This window comes from Vombatus ursinus, unplaced genomic scaffold (assembly GCF_900497805.2).
Source record: "Vombatus ursinus unplaced genomic scaffold, bare-nosed wombat genome assembly UNPS02006874.1, whole genome shotgun sequence".
Lineage (NCBI taxonomy): Eukaryota > Metazoa > Chordata > Mammalia > Diprotodontia > Vombatidae > Vombatus > Vombatus ursinus.
Genome location: NW_020946652.1, coordinates 7,316,002 through 7,331,026, shown reverse-complemented (window position 1 = coordinate 7,331,026; position 15,025 = coordinate 7,316,002). Strand labels below are relative to the sequence as shown.

General features: G+C 57.0%; 1 protein-coding gene across 1 annotated transcript in view; it reads right to left on the bottom strand.

The window, feature by feature from the left end:
- Positions 1–6,812: 6,812 nt before the first annotated feature.
- LOC114033260 (D-beta-hydroxybutyrate dehydrogenase, mitochondrial-like) overlaps positions 6,813–15,025 on the bottom strand; it is an 18,664-nt gene continuing 10,451 nt past the window's right edge. Inside the window, 3 exon segments of the mRNA XM_027848706.1 lie at positions 6,813–6,858; positions 6,861–7,295; positions 9,780–9,932. Of these exon segments, the coding sequence (XP_027704507.1) occupies positions 6,827–6,858; positions 6,861–7,295; positions 9,780–9,932 (620 nt within the window). The 3' untranslated portion in view covers positions 6,813–6,826.

Below are 15,025 nucleotides of genomic sequence, written 5' to 3'. Positions count from 1 at the left end.
CCCGCTATTGTCCTGTCTCTGTCTGCCCTTTGTGGCTGCCCTCCTCTGCACTGGGCCCGTCTGCGGTCCGTCCTCTCCCTCTGCTTAACCTGTACAGTCTGGCTTCTGACCTCATCTCTCCACCAAAGTTACCAACGGTCTCTCCATCACCAAATCCAACGACCTTTCCTCAGTCCTCATTCTCCTCGGCCTTCCCGCAGCCTCGGACGCTGTCATCTCCTTGGCTTTGGGGGCTCTCCTGTCCCTGCTTCTCCTCCTCCTTAGCTGACCCGTCCTCGGTCTCCTTAGCTGGATTTCCTCTGGGTCCAACTCTCTCACCGTAGGGTCTGTCAGGGCTCTGTCCTGAGACGCTGGCACAGGGCTGCCCGGCATGGCGTGCCCGCATCAGAGAAGGCGCTGTGCTCTATGAGTCAAGCAGAATTGCGGGAGCTCCACAGAACCGTGCGGCGTGCAGATTCAGAGACAGCCCCACTCCACAGACCAACCTACCGACTCTCAGTGACTGAGCTGTGGGAGAACTTTCCAGGCTCACGTCGGCCTGGTTGGCCTCAGTGGGACTCTCTGTACCTTGACCCCGATGCCACTTCAGCGTGGAGCTCGATGGATTTAATGACCCTTTCTCTGCTGATGACCCTCAAATCTCCCTTCCCTGGCCCAGGCTCTCTGCTGACCTCCAGGCTCCCATCTCCAGCTGCCTCTCACACATCTCAAACTGGACGTCCGGTGGACATGAAACTCAACTTCCGAGCAGAGCGCCTTGCGTTTTCCCCCAACCCCCTCACGTCTTCCCTTTTCCAACCTCCCAGTCCCTCGGGCTCCCAACCTAGGAGTCATCCTGGACTCCCCACTCTCTCACCCTCCAGATCCAATATGGTGCCAGGGCTTGTCGATTTCCCCTCTGCTCCCTCTCTCCGGTACGCCCCCTTGTCCTGGAGCGGTCCCCTCCCCCCTTAGACTGCGAGCTCCCTGAGGGTAGGGACCGTCTTGGGCCTCTTTTTGTACCCCTAGCGCTTAGCACAGCGCCTGGCACATAGTGGGTGCTTATTCACTGACTGACTGTGACCGCAGGGTGCCGGCTGAGGGCCAAGGGCTGGAAGCGGGGGTGGGGGCCGAAGCCGGAGCGGACCTGTTTCTGAGAGCCTTCCGTGTGTCTTCAGGGGCACCATTCGCACGTTGGAAGTAACCAAGCACGACCAGTCACGGCTTGGTTTATTGTTTTGTGGACTGTCTGTAGACATAAGAAAGGGTTAGAGGAAATGTGAATAATTCAGATTAAACTATTGGGGCAGCTAGGAGAGCTCCATAGTGCACAGAGCACCAGGCCTGGAGTCAGGAAGGCTCTTCCTGAGTTCAAATCCAGCCTCAGACACTTACCAGCTGGGTGACCCTGAGCGAGTCACTTCACCCTGTTTGCCTCAGTTTCCCCATCTGTCAAATGAGCTGGGGAAGGAAAAGGCCGACCACTCTAGTATCTCTGCCAAGAAAACCCCAAATGGTGTCAGGAAGAGTCGGACGTAAGAACAACAACAAATATACATATATATATATATATAGATTTATTTTGGAAAGCCAGTTGTTAAATGTTTATCAGCGCATCCTTTAGTGAAAGCATTGCTAAAGTCCCCTTACTTTGGACAGAATGAGACAATTGATCGGTGAGGGATGGAGGGAGCAGAAAAGCCGACAAATTCGATGAAGAGAGGGGCGAACTTGGAGCGGTGGGGGCCTTCAGAGCCCTTCTGGAAGGGTCCCGGGCTGCAGTGCGAAGAAGGGAGGATTTGAGGCTCTGAGGCCCTGGGTTCAAATCCTCTCTGCCACTCCCCTGCTACTTTGTTACTTAACCACTGTGGGCCTCCAATGCAAAAGGCTCTCCTGCCCTGCTGATGTCTCGGGTCTCAGCTCCCTCTAGTGTCTTCCTTTGGTTTTCGTTGTTAGGAGCCTCCTACTGACGCTTCTGGTCTAGAGCGGTTTTGAGGCTTCAAAGGAGGGACCTAGTGCCAAGGCTTCAGATGCTGGTGCCAGGACCGACCCTGAATGAGGGAAAGAGGCTGTGTGGCCCTGAGGGGGTGCTCTGTCTCCGTCTCTCTGTCTCTCTGTGTCTGTCTCTCTCTGTCTCTCTGTCTCTCTCTGTCTCTCTCTGTCTCTCTGTCTCTGTCTCTCTCTGTCTCTCTCTGTCTCTCTGTCTCTGTCTCTCTCTGTCTCTCTCTGTCTCTCTCTGTCTCTCTTTCTCCTCTCTGTCTCTCTCTGTCTCTCTCTCTCCCCCTCTTCCCCTCCCCCATCCTCCCCCTTTCTCTTTCATTGCCTCAGTTCAGAGGATGGGGGAGGGCACTCCGTTGGCATCCCAACTGGGGCTCCTGACCAGTCACACAGTGAAGCCCATGATGGGAGTCACTCCCCTTCCCAGCTGAGGGCTCATCTATCAAACGTGGAGGCCCGAGTTCTAATCCTGACTATTTGACCTTGAGGAATTCCCTTTGCCTCTCTGGGCCTCAGTTTCCCCATCTGTAAAATGGAAAGACCAGATGAGCTCCCTTCCAACTCCAACTCTGTGGTTCTCCCTGACTCAGGCAGTCAATCAACAAGCATTTATTAAGCCCCTGCTGTGTGCCTTGTGTGGTGTTGAGGATACATAGAGACCTCAGCCTCTGCCCTCAATGGACTCGCCTCGTCTTGGGGGAGACGAGAAGGACACAAACACACACATGTGTACGTGTGTGTACATAAGGGACATGTGCGTATAGAAGCAGGTACAAGATGATTTGGGTCGGGGGAAGGCATAGCTGCAGGAAGCAGGGAAGGAAGGCCTCCTTCAGGAGGTCCTAAAGGTGGATGGGGATTCTAGGAGGGTTAGGGTTAGGGGGAGGAGGGGGAGGGGGAGGAGGAGGGGGGGGGGGGGGGAGGGGGGGGGGGAGGAGGGAGGGGGTGGAAGGGGAGGAGGAGGAGGGGGAGGAGGAGGCTCTGGCTGTTGCTATGCCAACAAGAGCATCTCAGAGGCCACTGGGTAGGAAGTGCCATTCCTTCATGCCTGACATCCCTGAAACCCCCTTGTTCTCCGGCTTTATTCAGCCCCCACCTCACCCCCAGCCTGGCCCAGCCCTTCTCTCCCCAGGCCAGAGGAACCCAGGACCCCCATCCCAGCCCACGTTCTGGGCTCTCCCCTCACGGTGCTGCTGCCCCCCCATTCAATGCGGGTGAGGTCACAGACTCCCCGGGGAGGGGGTCCTTTCCTCCTTCACTGAGGCTGCATGCCGCCCCCCATTACAGGAGCTGTTGGCAGGATGAGTCAGTCAGTAACAATAACAGCTCATGGCCGTACAACAAGGCATGCTGGGAAGGATGCAAGAGCGGCATTCAGAAGATGGGGGATCGGCTCCCAGCTCAGCCAGCATGAGCTGTGTGACTCTGGCCCAGTCACTCACCCTCTCTGCGCCTCAGTCTCCTCTCCTCACCTCCAGGTCAAGGTCGATGATGCCATGCCTTCTCAGATGCCCTCCAGAGAGCCTCATGGAGCCCTTTAGCACTGCTGGGTGCTCACAACCTCAGATGTGAGTGAGGGAACACAAGTCGTTACCCCATTTTACAAATGAAGAAACTGAGGCTCAAGAGGCCATGTCCAATGTCACTCAGCCAGTCTGACTCTTAGTCTTCTAACTCTAATATATGGTGTCCCCAGGAAGAATCAGGACAGTGTGTGCACATGTACATATATGCGTGCATGTATGCGCATGTGTGGGTGTGTGTGGGTATGTGTTGCAGTGTGTTTATTGTGAGGTGTATGTATAGGTGTGTATGAATGCGTGTACATGTATGTGTGTATGTGTAGGTGCGTGTGTGCGCATTGTGTGAGTGCACATTCACATACAGATCTGTGTGTATGGATGCATCATACCATACGTAAATGTGCATGTATGCACACATGCATGTATATGCACCACATGTGTGCGTGTGCATGCATGCACCCTGTCATCACTGTGGAGGGAGGGGGCCATCTTCCCTGGAAGAAGGGGCCTCGGGGGACACCACCAGATGGAGCCTGCTTAGCCTGGGCACCGAGCCTGGGCTGCCGCGGCCATGGGCACCATCCCCTCTCTCCCTCCTTGGCACACTGGTTTTGGAGCTCGCCAAAGCTGGGGCCTCAGAGTCCACACCTGAGGCTCTTTATGACATGCCAGAGACCAGGCTCTGGGCGAGGGAGGACTCGCGTTGCTGCAGGGTCCTGCTCCCCCACCTCTCAAGAGCAGCTCTGGCTCCTTCCTAAGTGGGGGGCCTCAGGAAAGATCTGGCTTTCAACAACGGAGGGTCTCCAAGCTTCCTGATCAGCAGCCCTGGCAAAGGCTGGGGGGGGGGGGCGGAACCCTGGAGCCAGCCTCCTCCCTCTTCCTGATCCTCCCCTTTCCCTCCTCCTCTTCTTTCACTTGCTGGCCCAGCCCACACCGACCCACTGACCCACTAACGCAGCTCTCAAGAGGCCACATCCATTTCCCTTCATTCAATCATGCCTTTAATTACACTTCCTGAATTACTGCCTTCAAGGCTGCCCGAGTTAGGATTCTCTTGGGAGGACACAGAAGGACCTTTGAGGGCTGGAGGCAAGACTCCAGCTTGGGGAGCCCTGGGGTCTTGCCTCAAGGGCAAAATCGGGGCTCCTCCTGTCCCTCCACCTCGGTCAGTGGCAGCAGGGCCAGAATCACAGGAGGCGGCCTGGGCATAGTGACCCTCTGCCTGCCTGCCTGCCCCCAGCCTAGCACCGCTCCTGGCACTCAGGGCCAGGAGGCACCACTGTCTCCAGGCAGAGAGGATGAGAGGGGCTGGGGAGCTGAATGTCAGGAAGGCCCAACTCAGTGGTGCCTGGGTGCAAGCCCTCCCAGCAGCAGGGTGGATGCCCCATTCATTCCAGGTACAGAGCCTGACTTTGTCCTTCCATTCTACTGCTGCCGCTAGGCCTTGGGAAGAAGAAACTTGTGGGCAGTAGGAGGCAGAGACAGAGGTGAGGTTCAGATCCTGGGCTCCAAAACAGCTGGAGGACCAGCCTCCTCCTCTTGGCCAGCCTTGGTGGCCATCAGTAGAGCTGAGATGTGGCTTGAAGTGGGAGAGCCCCAGCTCACCCCTAACCCAGTGCCCCGAGGGCAGGGCTGGGCACCAATCTCAGGAGGGCAGAGGAGCCTCAGAAGGGCCTGGAATTGCCCTGAAGCTCAGGACTGTCCTGGGTGGGGGGGGATGGTGCCAGAGCCCTCCATGAAGGAGCAGGAAAGGAGACAGACAGGCTGGCTGTCCAGGCTAGGCTAGGCATTTCCCCCACTGAGATATTTAGCTGACAAGTGGAATCCAATGCCCCTGGCTGGCACAGGGGGATCCCTTGTGGGGGCCCGGTCACAGATAAGGACCCCAGATGGGGCCAGCTGTGTGGGTCTCCAACCTGCCACAGTCCCCTGGTCACAGTGCCCCAGCCTGAGACTGAGCCTTCAGGCCCAAGGCAGCTGGAGAGTTGGGTAAGCCAGACACAAGGAAAATTAATGCTACTGAAAACAACGGGATGAGGAGGGCTTCTGGAGGGCAGACCTAGCAGGGCTCTGCGGGAGGCCCAGGACGTGAGCACAGGCTCCAGGGAAGGAAGAGAGAACCTTCTAGATTCGTGTAATCATGGAGGTAGTGATCTCCCCATCCCCAGAGGTACAAGAGTGTGTGGTGAGCACAGATGCCCAGCTCCATAGCCCTGCTAGGATGCATGAGGAGGTTATTGCTCTGGGTGGCACAAAACCAAATTAATTTCCCTCTAGCCCTGGCCTAGCCACAAAGGAGCCCTGGGGCAGGTGCATGCCTTCCACCAAACTCCTGACAACTGCCCTCCCCACCCTTACCTTTGGATTACCTCTCAGCCTCAGAAGGAATCTACAAGAGATGGATAAACAGACAGCAGAGAGCTGGGCACTGGGCTCTCCGCAGCTGAGCCTCCACGAAAGGCCTACCTGCTAAATCAGACATCCAGTGCTGGATGAGAGAGAGAGAGAGAGAGAGAGAGAGAGAGAGAGAGAGAGAGAGAGACAGAGGGAGGGAGAGACAGACAGACAGAGGCACAGAGAGAGACAGAGAGAGACAGAGAGACAGGGAGAGACAGAGACAGAGACACAGAGAGAGACAGACAGACAGAGACATAAAGACACAGAGAGACACAGAGAGACAGAGAGACAGGGAGAGACATAGAGACAGAGAGACACAGACAGAGACAGAGACACAGAGAGAGACAGAGACAGAGAGACAGAGACATAAAGAGACAAGGAGACACAGAGACAGAGAGAGACAGAGACAGAGAGATAGACACACACAGGGAGAAGGAGGGAGGGAGGGGAGAGAGAGAGGAGAAGGGAGGGGAGGAAGAGGGAACGGAGAGGAAGGAGAGACAGAGGATCGAAGTCGAAATGACTGTGCTCTGACATCTACCAGGGCTCACCCAGGACAGCTCTCCATTAGTCACATGAAGGCAGAGAGTGCAAGAGTGAAAGGGATTCTTTCCCTTTGGGCCGGGCCCAGCTCGGCGCTGCTGCAGGCGGTAGGCCCTTGCCAAACTGAATACATGAGTGAGTGGATGGACGGACGAGTCCCCCAGCAGCTGATGTCCCAGGAGCCGGATCTCTGTGGCTCGGGGCTGTCCACAGGACGTGTTCGGGGCTTCTCTCTGCTCGCCCGCCCGTCCCGGACCGGCCTGGTCCGCCCTCCCCGCGCCCAGACCCCGGGCTCTAAGCCGGGCCGGCCCCCAGGCAAAGACAGGGCAGAGGCAGGGAAGCTACCAAAGGCTATACTTGGCAGTGGCCAGGCCCGGCCCGGGCCCTCAGTGGGCGTAGATCATGTCTGAGAAGGCCCCGGGGTGTGGGTCGTGATCTGCATCCGCAGCCACCAGTAGTAGTCCATGGGGTGGTAGCGGGTGTAGGGGGTCTTGGACGTCAGGGCGTGGTTCACGGCCTCTGTGACGGGCGTGGTGTCGGTAGACGCGCTGCTGCAGTACTGCTCGATGTTACTGATCTTCTCGTCGAAGTGCTGGCGGCCGTAGTCCTTGCACACCACCTCGGGCAGGTTGTTCCACATCTCCTCGGCGATGGCCCGGATGCGCTCGGGCCTGTACAGTTCGGTGGCCGAGATGAAATTGCCGGGCTCCACCACACTGACCTTGACGCCCAGCGGGTACATCTCGTAGCGGAGGCAGTCGGAGAAGGCCTCCACCCCGAACTTGGTGGTGCAGTAGGTGGAGCGGGCAGCGCTGGCCATTCTGCCCAGCATGCTGCTGATGTTGACGATCCGGCCTGCGGAGAGGATGCCCACCGGCTCACGGGCGCCCACCGCTGCCGCCGCCGCGGGGGAAGACGGCTGCGGTGGCAGAGCCCGGGGGCTTCCTCGGCCCCTCCGAAGTGGGGTGGGCGGCCTGAGGGCACGGTGCACACCCCCACCCTCCAGGGCTTCAGCCTGAGGCCAAACGACCCCTGGGGGAGGCTTCGTGGTCAAGTCAAGGCTGGGCTGGCGAGCTCCTCAGGTGCCCCCTACCTCCCCAGCCCTCAACAAGGCCTGGCGGCCGATAGGACGTCTGCCTTCAGAGAGGGCCTGAACCCCCCTTCCGGGGCAGCCTGGGGTCCCAGAGCCAGGAGAGATCAGGCCCAGGACTCCTCGGCCTTCCTCTAGTCCTAAGGGACCCTGGGCCGCTTACAAGGGAGGGAGACCCAGGGCAGCACAGCTTCCAGGAAGGGGCCTTCAAGGGATCTAAGAGAGGATCTGAATCACCCAGCCCAACCCCCTCATTTTGCCAGGGCAACTGAGAGCCAGAAAGGGGGAGAAACCTGCCCAGGGCATCACAGGAACAAGTGTCAGACCTGGGCTCATGCCCCAGTCCTCAGACCCCAGACTCATTGCTCCTTCTTAGAAGGCTGCTTCATCTGGGGGGTGGCCATTCCCATTGAGGCCCCCAGGCTCAGCCTCACCCTAAACCCTTCAGTTTCTCACCCTCCACCCAACCAAGTCTTATTGATCTGGTACACCTGCCGTCTTTCACTGGCATCCCTTCCCTTGCCTCTCCCCAGGGGGATCAGAAGTCTCTCAGACAACCTGATTCTGGCACTTTTCTTTCCCCCAGTCCATCCTCTCCTCAGCAGCCACTTGTCACCTTCCTAAGCACAAGTCTTCATGAGACACTCCTTTGCTCAATCACCTCCAGCAGTAAAATTGACAACCTTCCACTTGGCACAGGAGGTCCCTCCTGCCCAGTCTGGCCCTCATCTCCTCCATGAGTCCCCTTCTCCACTCCAGCTCAGCTGGCCTGGGCTTGCCTTTCTCTGTCCTACACACACTGCTCTTCTGCTCTGGGATTCTCTCCCTCCTTCTTCGCACTCCGCAGAAACCTTCTTGACCTTCAACAAAGCCCAGGTCAGGGGCCACCTCCTCCTCCCACCCTCTCCTCTCACACTCTAGAATGCTCCGGTGGGAGCTACCTGGCCTGGCATTATATTTAGTGTGTTATGTGTCCTATTCTGCCCCCAAGCTTGCTACACATTAGCTCCATGGAGACAAGGACTGTTTTTCATCTTGTCCACTCGGGAGAGTGGCCTGTACATAGGAGGCCCTTAACAAATGGGTGTGGTGCTGAAGTTGGGCAACTAAGAAAGGAGGATGAGTGGGTAGATGTATAGACAGAGATACAGGCAGATAGAAGGATGATGGATGGATGGATGGATGAAGAAACTGAAATATAGATGGATGAAGGAATGGGTGAAGTGATGGATGGATGGATGGATGGAGAGAGAGAGATGATAAATGGGCAAATAGAGAGATGGCTGGATGGCTGGAGAGAGTGATTGATAGATGGATAGCTAGCTAGATGGAGGGATGAATAGATAAATGGTAAATGGATAGATAGATGGATGGATGGATGGATGGATAGATAGATGATAGAAGACAGGTGGATAGATAGATGGATGCACACACACACACACACACACACACACACACACACACACACACACTTAGTGTCCCTATTGACTAGGGTCAGAAGGGCCAGGATTCCTGCCAGTTAAGAACAGATTCCCGCTCCTGTCCACCCCTTCTTCCTCACCCCCCCCCCCAATTCCCTGGAGGTTGTCTCAAGCCAGAGGAGGAGCTGGTAAATGGTACCATGGACAGAGAAGCACAGGCAAAGTCCAGGGTGTCCCCAAAGTCTTCGTGCAGCTGAAAGGTCTTTAAAAGCTTCAGCCACACCAAGACTTTGGGGACCCCTCGAACCTGCAGAGTGAGCACCACTACCAGAGGGGGTGCCTGGGAAGGCATGATGGATCAGTCTGGAAGGACAGGGAAGAGCCTGACTAGAGCGAGCTGGTTCCTGGAGGCAGCGAAAAGCTCCTGACCCTTCCTGAGCAGGGTGGTTCAATCAGACCTGGACTCTGAGGTCATCAGCATGTTGGGGGATTGCGGCTTTAAACCCTGTGGCCAATGAGGCCAGAGCAGGCACCGTGTGGCCATCTTGGTATTCTCCTGACTTCCTGCTGGCCCTCCCCCCAGCCACTGTCTGACCCCTGTCCTATAGAGAAGGAGCTGCTATGGTGGAAAGATCAGGAGACCTGGGTTCAAATCCACCCACCTATTTCTTCCCTGGGCAGCTCACTTCCTCTACTCTGAGGTGAGGCTGTTGGTTTTGGGGTGTCAATCTCAGCTCCTCTGGGCCTGAGGACTGGGGGGCCAGTGGGACACACCTCTGTAATGCCCACTGATCAAGTGCCCGCTGACTGGGAAGGAGCCGTGCTTACCTCTGGCCCTTCGCAGGAGTGGGAGGGAAGCCTTGGTTGTCTGGACTGTTCCCCACAAGTTCACCTTGGCGACCTCCTTGTAGGTCTCCATGCCGGTGAACTCCACCTCGCCGAAGGTAGAGACGCCCGCATTGTTCACCAGCCCCCACAGCCCTGGAACGATTCAGAGGAGAAAGGAACAGAACTGGGGCGGTCACATTCTGCCTGCCCTTGGCCCCTCAGGGTCACGTCTCCCAGGGACCTGTCACAACACCCCAAAAGAAACTTCCAACCCATCGGCACACATTGACTGAGCACCCACTGTGCGCCAGGCACTAGCGGTGCAAAGAAAAGAGGAAAGGCCTTTCCCTCAATGCTTATGTTCTGTAGGTGGAGACCTGTAGAAGTAGATCTAAAAGACACACAAAGAAAACGTGAGCTGATTTCAGGGAGGGAAACAGCCTAGTGTGGGCAGGGAATCACCAGAGGGCTCGCAGTGCAGGGGACCCCTGAGCTGAGCTCCGAAGGAAGCTGAAAGGCAGAGGGGCAAAGGAAGGGCAGCACAGGCAGGGCTGGGCAGAGCCGTGTGTGTGTGTGTGTGTGTGTGTGTGTGTGTATATGACTGTATATTGTGTGTGCATGTGTGCATATACACATGTGTGTATCTGTGTGTATGTTTGTGTGTATATATGTGCATTGTCTGTGTGTCTATGTACTCATGTGCATATACGCATGTGCATGTGTCTATATATTGCATGTGTGCATATGTGTATACGTGCATGTGCATGTGCGCATCTGTATGTTGTGTGTGCATGTGTACATATACGTATGTGTGTATCTGTGTGCACGTGATGTGTACATTGTATGTGTGTGTCTGTATATTGCATGTGTGCATGTGTCTGTATATTATGCACACATGCATGTGCATGTGTATTGTGTGTGCATGTGTGTACATGTGTGGAGTCTGTCTGTGTATGTATGTGTGTGCATGTGTGTATATGTGCACTGTGTGTATTATGTGCATATCTGTATATTATGTGTGTGCATGTGTATATATGTGTGTGTGTATCTTGTGTACGTGCATTGTATGTGTGTATGTGCAGGTGTGTGCATGTGTATGTGCACTGTATGTGTACCTACGTGTGTGTGTGTGTGCATGTGTGTGTAAGTGCATTGTGTGCATGGGCATGTGTGTGTTGTGTGTGTAGTACGTGTGTATGCCTGTATCTTGCCTGTGTGTGCCTGTGTGTATATGTGTAAGTGGCTGTACATCATGCGTATGTGCGTGTGCATGTGTAATATGTGTATATTATGTGTGTGCATATGTGCATGCGTGCATACGTGCGTGTTGGCCAGAGCCCTCGAGCTCACACACACGCAGGCATCCGGCTCTGACCCGCCTTTCCTTTGGGGGTTAATCAGAGAACCCTTGGATAAATAACGGAGCAAATTCTCTCAGGCTGCCTGCCCTGCCCTGCCCGCTTCCCAAATTAAACCTCCACCTGCTGCCCTTTGGTTTCTGTTCCTTCAATTAAGGAGAGTTACGGGCACCCATTAGGGAAAGGAAATCACTGGGTGTCAAAGGGTAAGCGGAATCCTCCCGGAAACCTGTCAGCGCCTCGGACCCCGGGCTCTGCCCCTCCCCACACGGGGCTGTGCCCTCTGCCTTGCCCTCCTCCCCCGCCCCTGCCCAGCCCAGCCTCGCAGACATCCCGATGCCCGAGCAGCTGCGGAGCCAGCCGGGCAGACAGCCGTCCCCTTGGCCCCCTTCCCTGGGGGGGGGGGGGAGAGGACCAAGCCCCGCCCGGGAAGCTGCACAGGCGAGCCCCCCTCATCGTGCTCCCCTGGCACGCCTGGGAACGCTTGGCTCAGCATCTTTGCCCTGAGGTGCTGACGTGAAATCTCAACCGACATCCCCCAGCCGCTGTGCCCAGAGGTTCACGCTGGGTCAGAGACGCTGGCGCGGCTGGCCCCCAGCCGACAAGTCCTGGCACTGCTGACCCCCAAGGAACAAGAAAGAGTGCGCTGGCACCTGGGGCGGGGCGGAGGGGGAGCTGCTGTGGGGGGAAGTGACCAGACCGCCATGGGCAGCCTGGGAAGGAGGCAGCCATACCAGCTGGGGCTCAGACCTGACTCTCCCCCGAGGCTGCCAGGCAGCGGGCTGCAAAGTGGGGCCAAGGTCGTGCCGAACGCGGCCCCTCCCGGGGCTGGAAGCTGGAGCTGCAGACCAGGTTCATCTCGTCGGCCCTGCCTTTCTGGCTTCCCATCTCACAGCTCCAGCCAAACCAGGCCCTTGCCAGTTTCCTGTTGTCCTCTCCCACCTCGGTGTCTTTGCATGAGCCACGTCCCCACCAGGTAGTCCTCCTCTCAGTAGCCAGCAAAGGGCCTGGTGCCCCCAGACATGTGACCGTGGACGGGTGATTGTATTTTGGCCCAGCCCCTCCCTCCGAGGGGGTCCAGGGTTGAACCCCGAGCGTCCTGGTGAGAGAGGTCAGGCTGCTGGGCAAGCAGCCAGCTTGCTCTGCCTCGGTCTCCTCACCTGGGAAACCAGAGCCCTAACACCTGTGGTCTGTGGGGGCCAACTGGGAGGCTTGAGGAAGCGAAGGGTCTCGTTTTGCTCAGAGGCCATGGGGTATTAGGCAACCTCCTCTCACAAAAGGAAGGGATCTAGCCAAGGTCATCCAGCTAACAAGCATCTCTCTCTGGCAGGATTTGAACACGGGCCCTTTACCTCCAGCCCTCGGCTTCTGTCCATCGTACCCCACAGCCGGCAGCCATTTTGGGGATGCCCCATCGCCCCACTCCCAGCCACCACCACTCCCTATTCCCATTCTCTGGGGAAGGGGCTCTCTCTGTGCCAGTCCTGGCCGCATCCAGTCTGTGACGGACTTCTTGGAGCACAAGGATAGCTTAGAGGACAGCGCCTCCCAAAGGCTGGTCATGGGATCGTAACTCTAGGACCGGCTGGGACCTCAGAGGTCATCCAGGGGAAACTGAGGCTTGGGACAGGAAAGAGACTCTCCCAAGGTCACCGTGCGAGTGAGTCTGCGTACAATGATCTATATCCAGCACTCAGTGCAAGGGCAGGCACGAAGTGGGGGAGCTGGGTACCCCCCAGGACACTCTGCTTCTGCCTCTGGAAGTCCCACCACATTCGGTCCTTCAAGGCCGAGGGCACGGGCACTCTCCCCACATTAAAGCATCTCTGTCTGTCTCTGTCTCTGTCTCTTACATAAACACACACACACACAGAGCACCAAGTGGAGATAGACAGCTGACCCCTGCGCCCCCATGCCACCCCCATCGGAGGCCCAGGAAAGACAGAGCCTGGGCTCCCTGCCAGGAGCCTTCCTCTTAGGTCCCCAGCTCCTGGTCAGCTGGGGGGGGGGGCTCAGCGGGGAGCTGAGAGTGTCCCTGGGGATCAGGATGATCAGTGTCCCCTGCTCCCCCCACTCTGGCTACATGACTGTGTCACATCACCCCTCCAGGCCTCAGCCTCCTCACTTGGGAGGGGAGAGGGCCGGACCAGAGGATGGCACCTGAGGCCCAGGGAAGTCGAGCTCTCCTCTCTGACTGCTCCCAGCTGTCCTCCTATCCTATCCTATGAGGCGGGGTCTGTGCCTCATACACCTCGAGCCCTCCCCACCCAGCCAAGCAGGAGGCTCCATAAACCCTGGGTGGGTGGGGGGGGGTCACTGGTGACAGAGCTGAGATTCCGACCCACACGCCCTGCTTGCCTTGGCATTTGGGGAATCCCAGCATGAGAGGGGCGGTGGGTGGGGGCTGGGCTGGGAACCCAATCCCACCTCAGACACCTCATGGCTGTGCAGCCTGGGCAGGTCACTGACCCTCTCTAGGCATCTCTACGCTGGGGCCCCAACTCTGTAGGCCCCACAGGCTTGCTGATGTGGTGATGTTTGCTGAGCCCTCAGCAGCCTTGACAGTCTGGCGGTGTGTCACCGTTAATGTGAGTGTGGCAGAGAGACATCTTAGAGTCGGGCTGAGCCGACTGCCCCGAGGGGGTACCTGGGCAGATGAGGGATGAGGGGGCCTCACACTGACCCTGGGCAAGAGAATCCAGGTATCCTGGTCAGGGTGCCCAGGCTTTCCAAGGCATCCACCTGGAGGTCACACTTGGCATTCCCAAAGAGGCAATTAGGAGAGGCAGCCTCTGGGACCCAGGACGGGAGGCCCCACCATGTGGGGCAGAAGCCCCATGTCTTTGTTTCCCAAGCTCTGGTCCTGGATTGGAAAGAGGCAGAGGCCAGAAAGGAGGGTGAGGGTGAGACAGAGAGAAACCGGGACTCCTGAGGACAAAGCCAAGTGCCCTGAGGGGCTCTGGTCCACCCCAATATGCAGGAAAAGGGTCTATTTTCATACCCTTGACCTCAGTCAGGCACTAACCAAGAGGCATTTTGCCTTAGGGAGTGTCTAAAGGTGCAGAGCTGGCGATTAGCCACCAAGTAGGAGGAAAGCTCATGCTGCTGCCCACCCAGGGACTGGGCGAGAGAAGAGGAGAGGACAAGGCTTGAAGAGAAGCGGGCTCAGAGAGGGGGGCTGAGGGAGGGGGACTCAGAGAGAGGGGGGGCTCAGAGGAAGAGGGGCCTCAGGTAAGGGGGCTCAGAGAGGCAGGCTCAGAGAGAGGGGGGCTCAGAGAGGGTGCTAAGGAAGAGGGAGCCATGAGGGCATGCAGGCCTGCCAGCCTCTGAGTGGCCCCAGCCTGTATTCTTCCTCCAAACCATCCAGCATCGTGCTCCTCACACTCATATCCATCTTCCCAAAGCACAACTTTTATCACCTTCCTCCCTGCTCAGAAGTTTTCTATGTCTCCTCAGAACTGAACTTATCAGATGCCTTTCAAGCCTCCACAATGGAGCCTCATCCCCTCTGCTCCAGCTGGGTCTCTGATCCCTCTCAACCCAAGGCTTCCTCAGCTGCTGAGAGAGGAGAGAGAGAAAAGAGGAGAGATCAGAAGGAGGAAGGAGAGAGAGAGGAGGGGGGGGAGAGACAGAAGAGAAATGGAGAGAGAACAGAAAGAGAGGAGAGAGAGAAAACAAGAGGGAGAGAAAGAGAAGAGAGGAGACAGAGACAGAGAAGACAGAGAGAAAAGAGAGAAAGAGAGAGAGAGAGAAGAGAGAGAAGAAAGAGAGAGAGAGGAAAGAGAGAGAGAGAGAGAGAGAGAGAGAGAGAGAGGAGAGAGAGAGAGAGAGAGGAGAGAGGAAGAGGAGGAGGAGGAGAGAGAGAGAGAGAGGGAGAGAGAGAGAGAG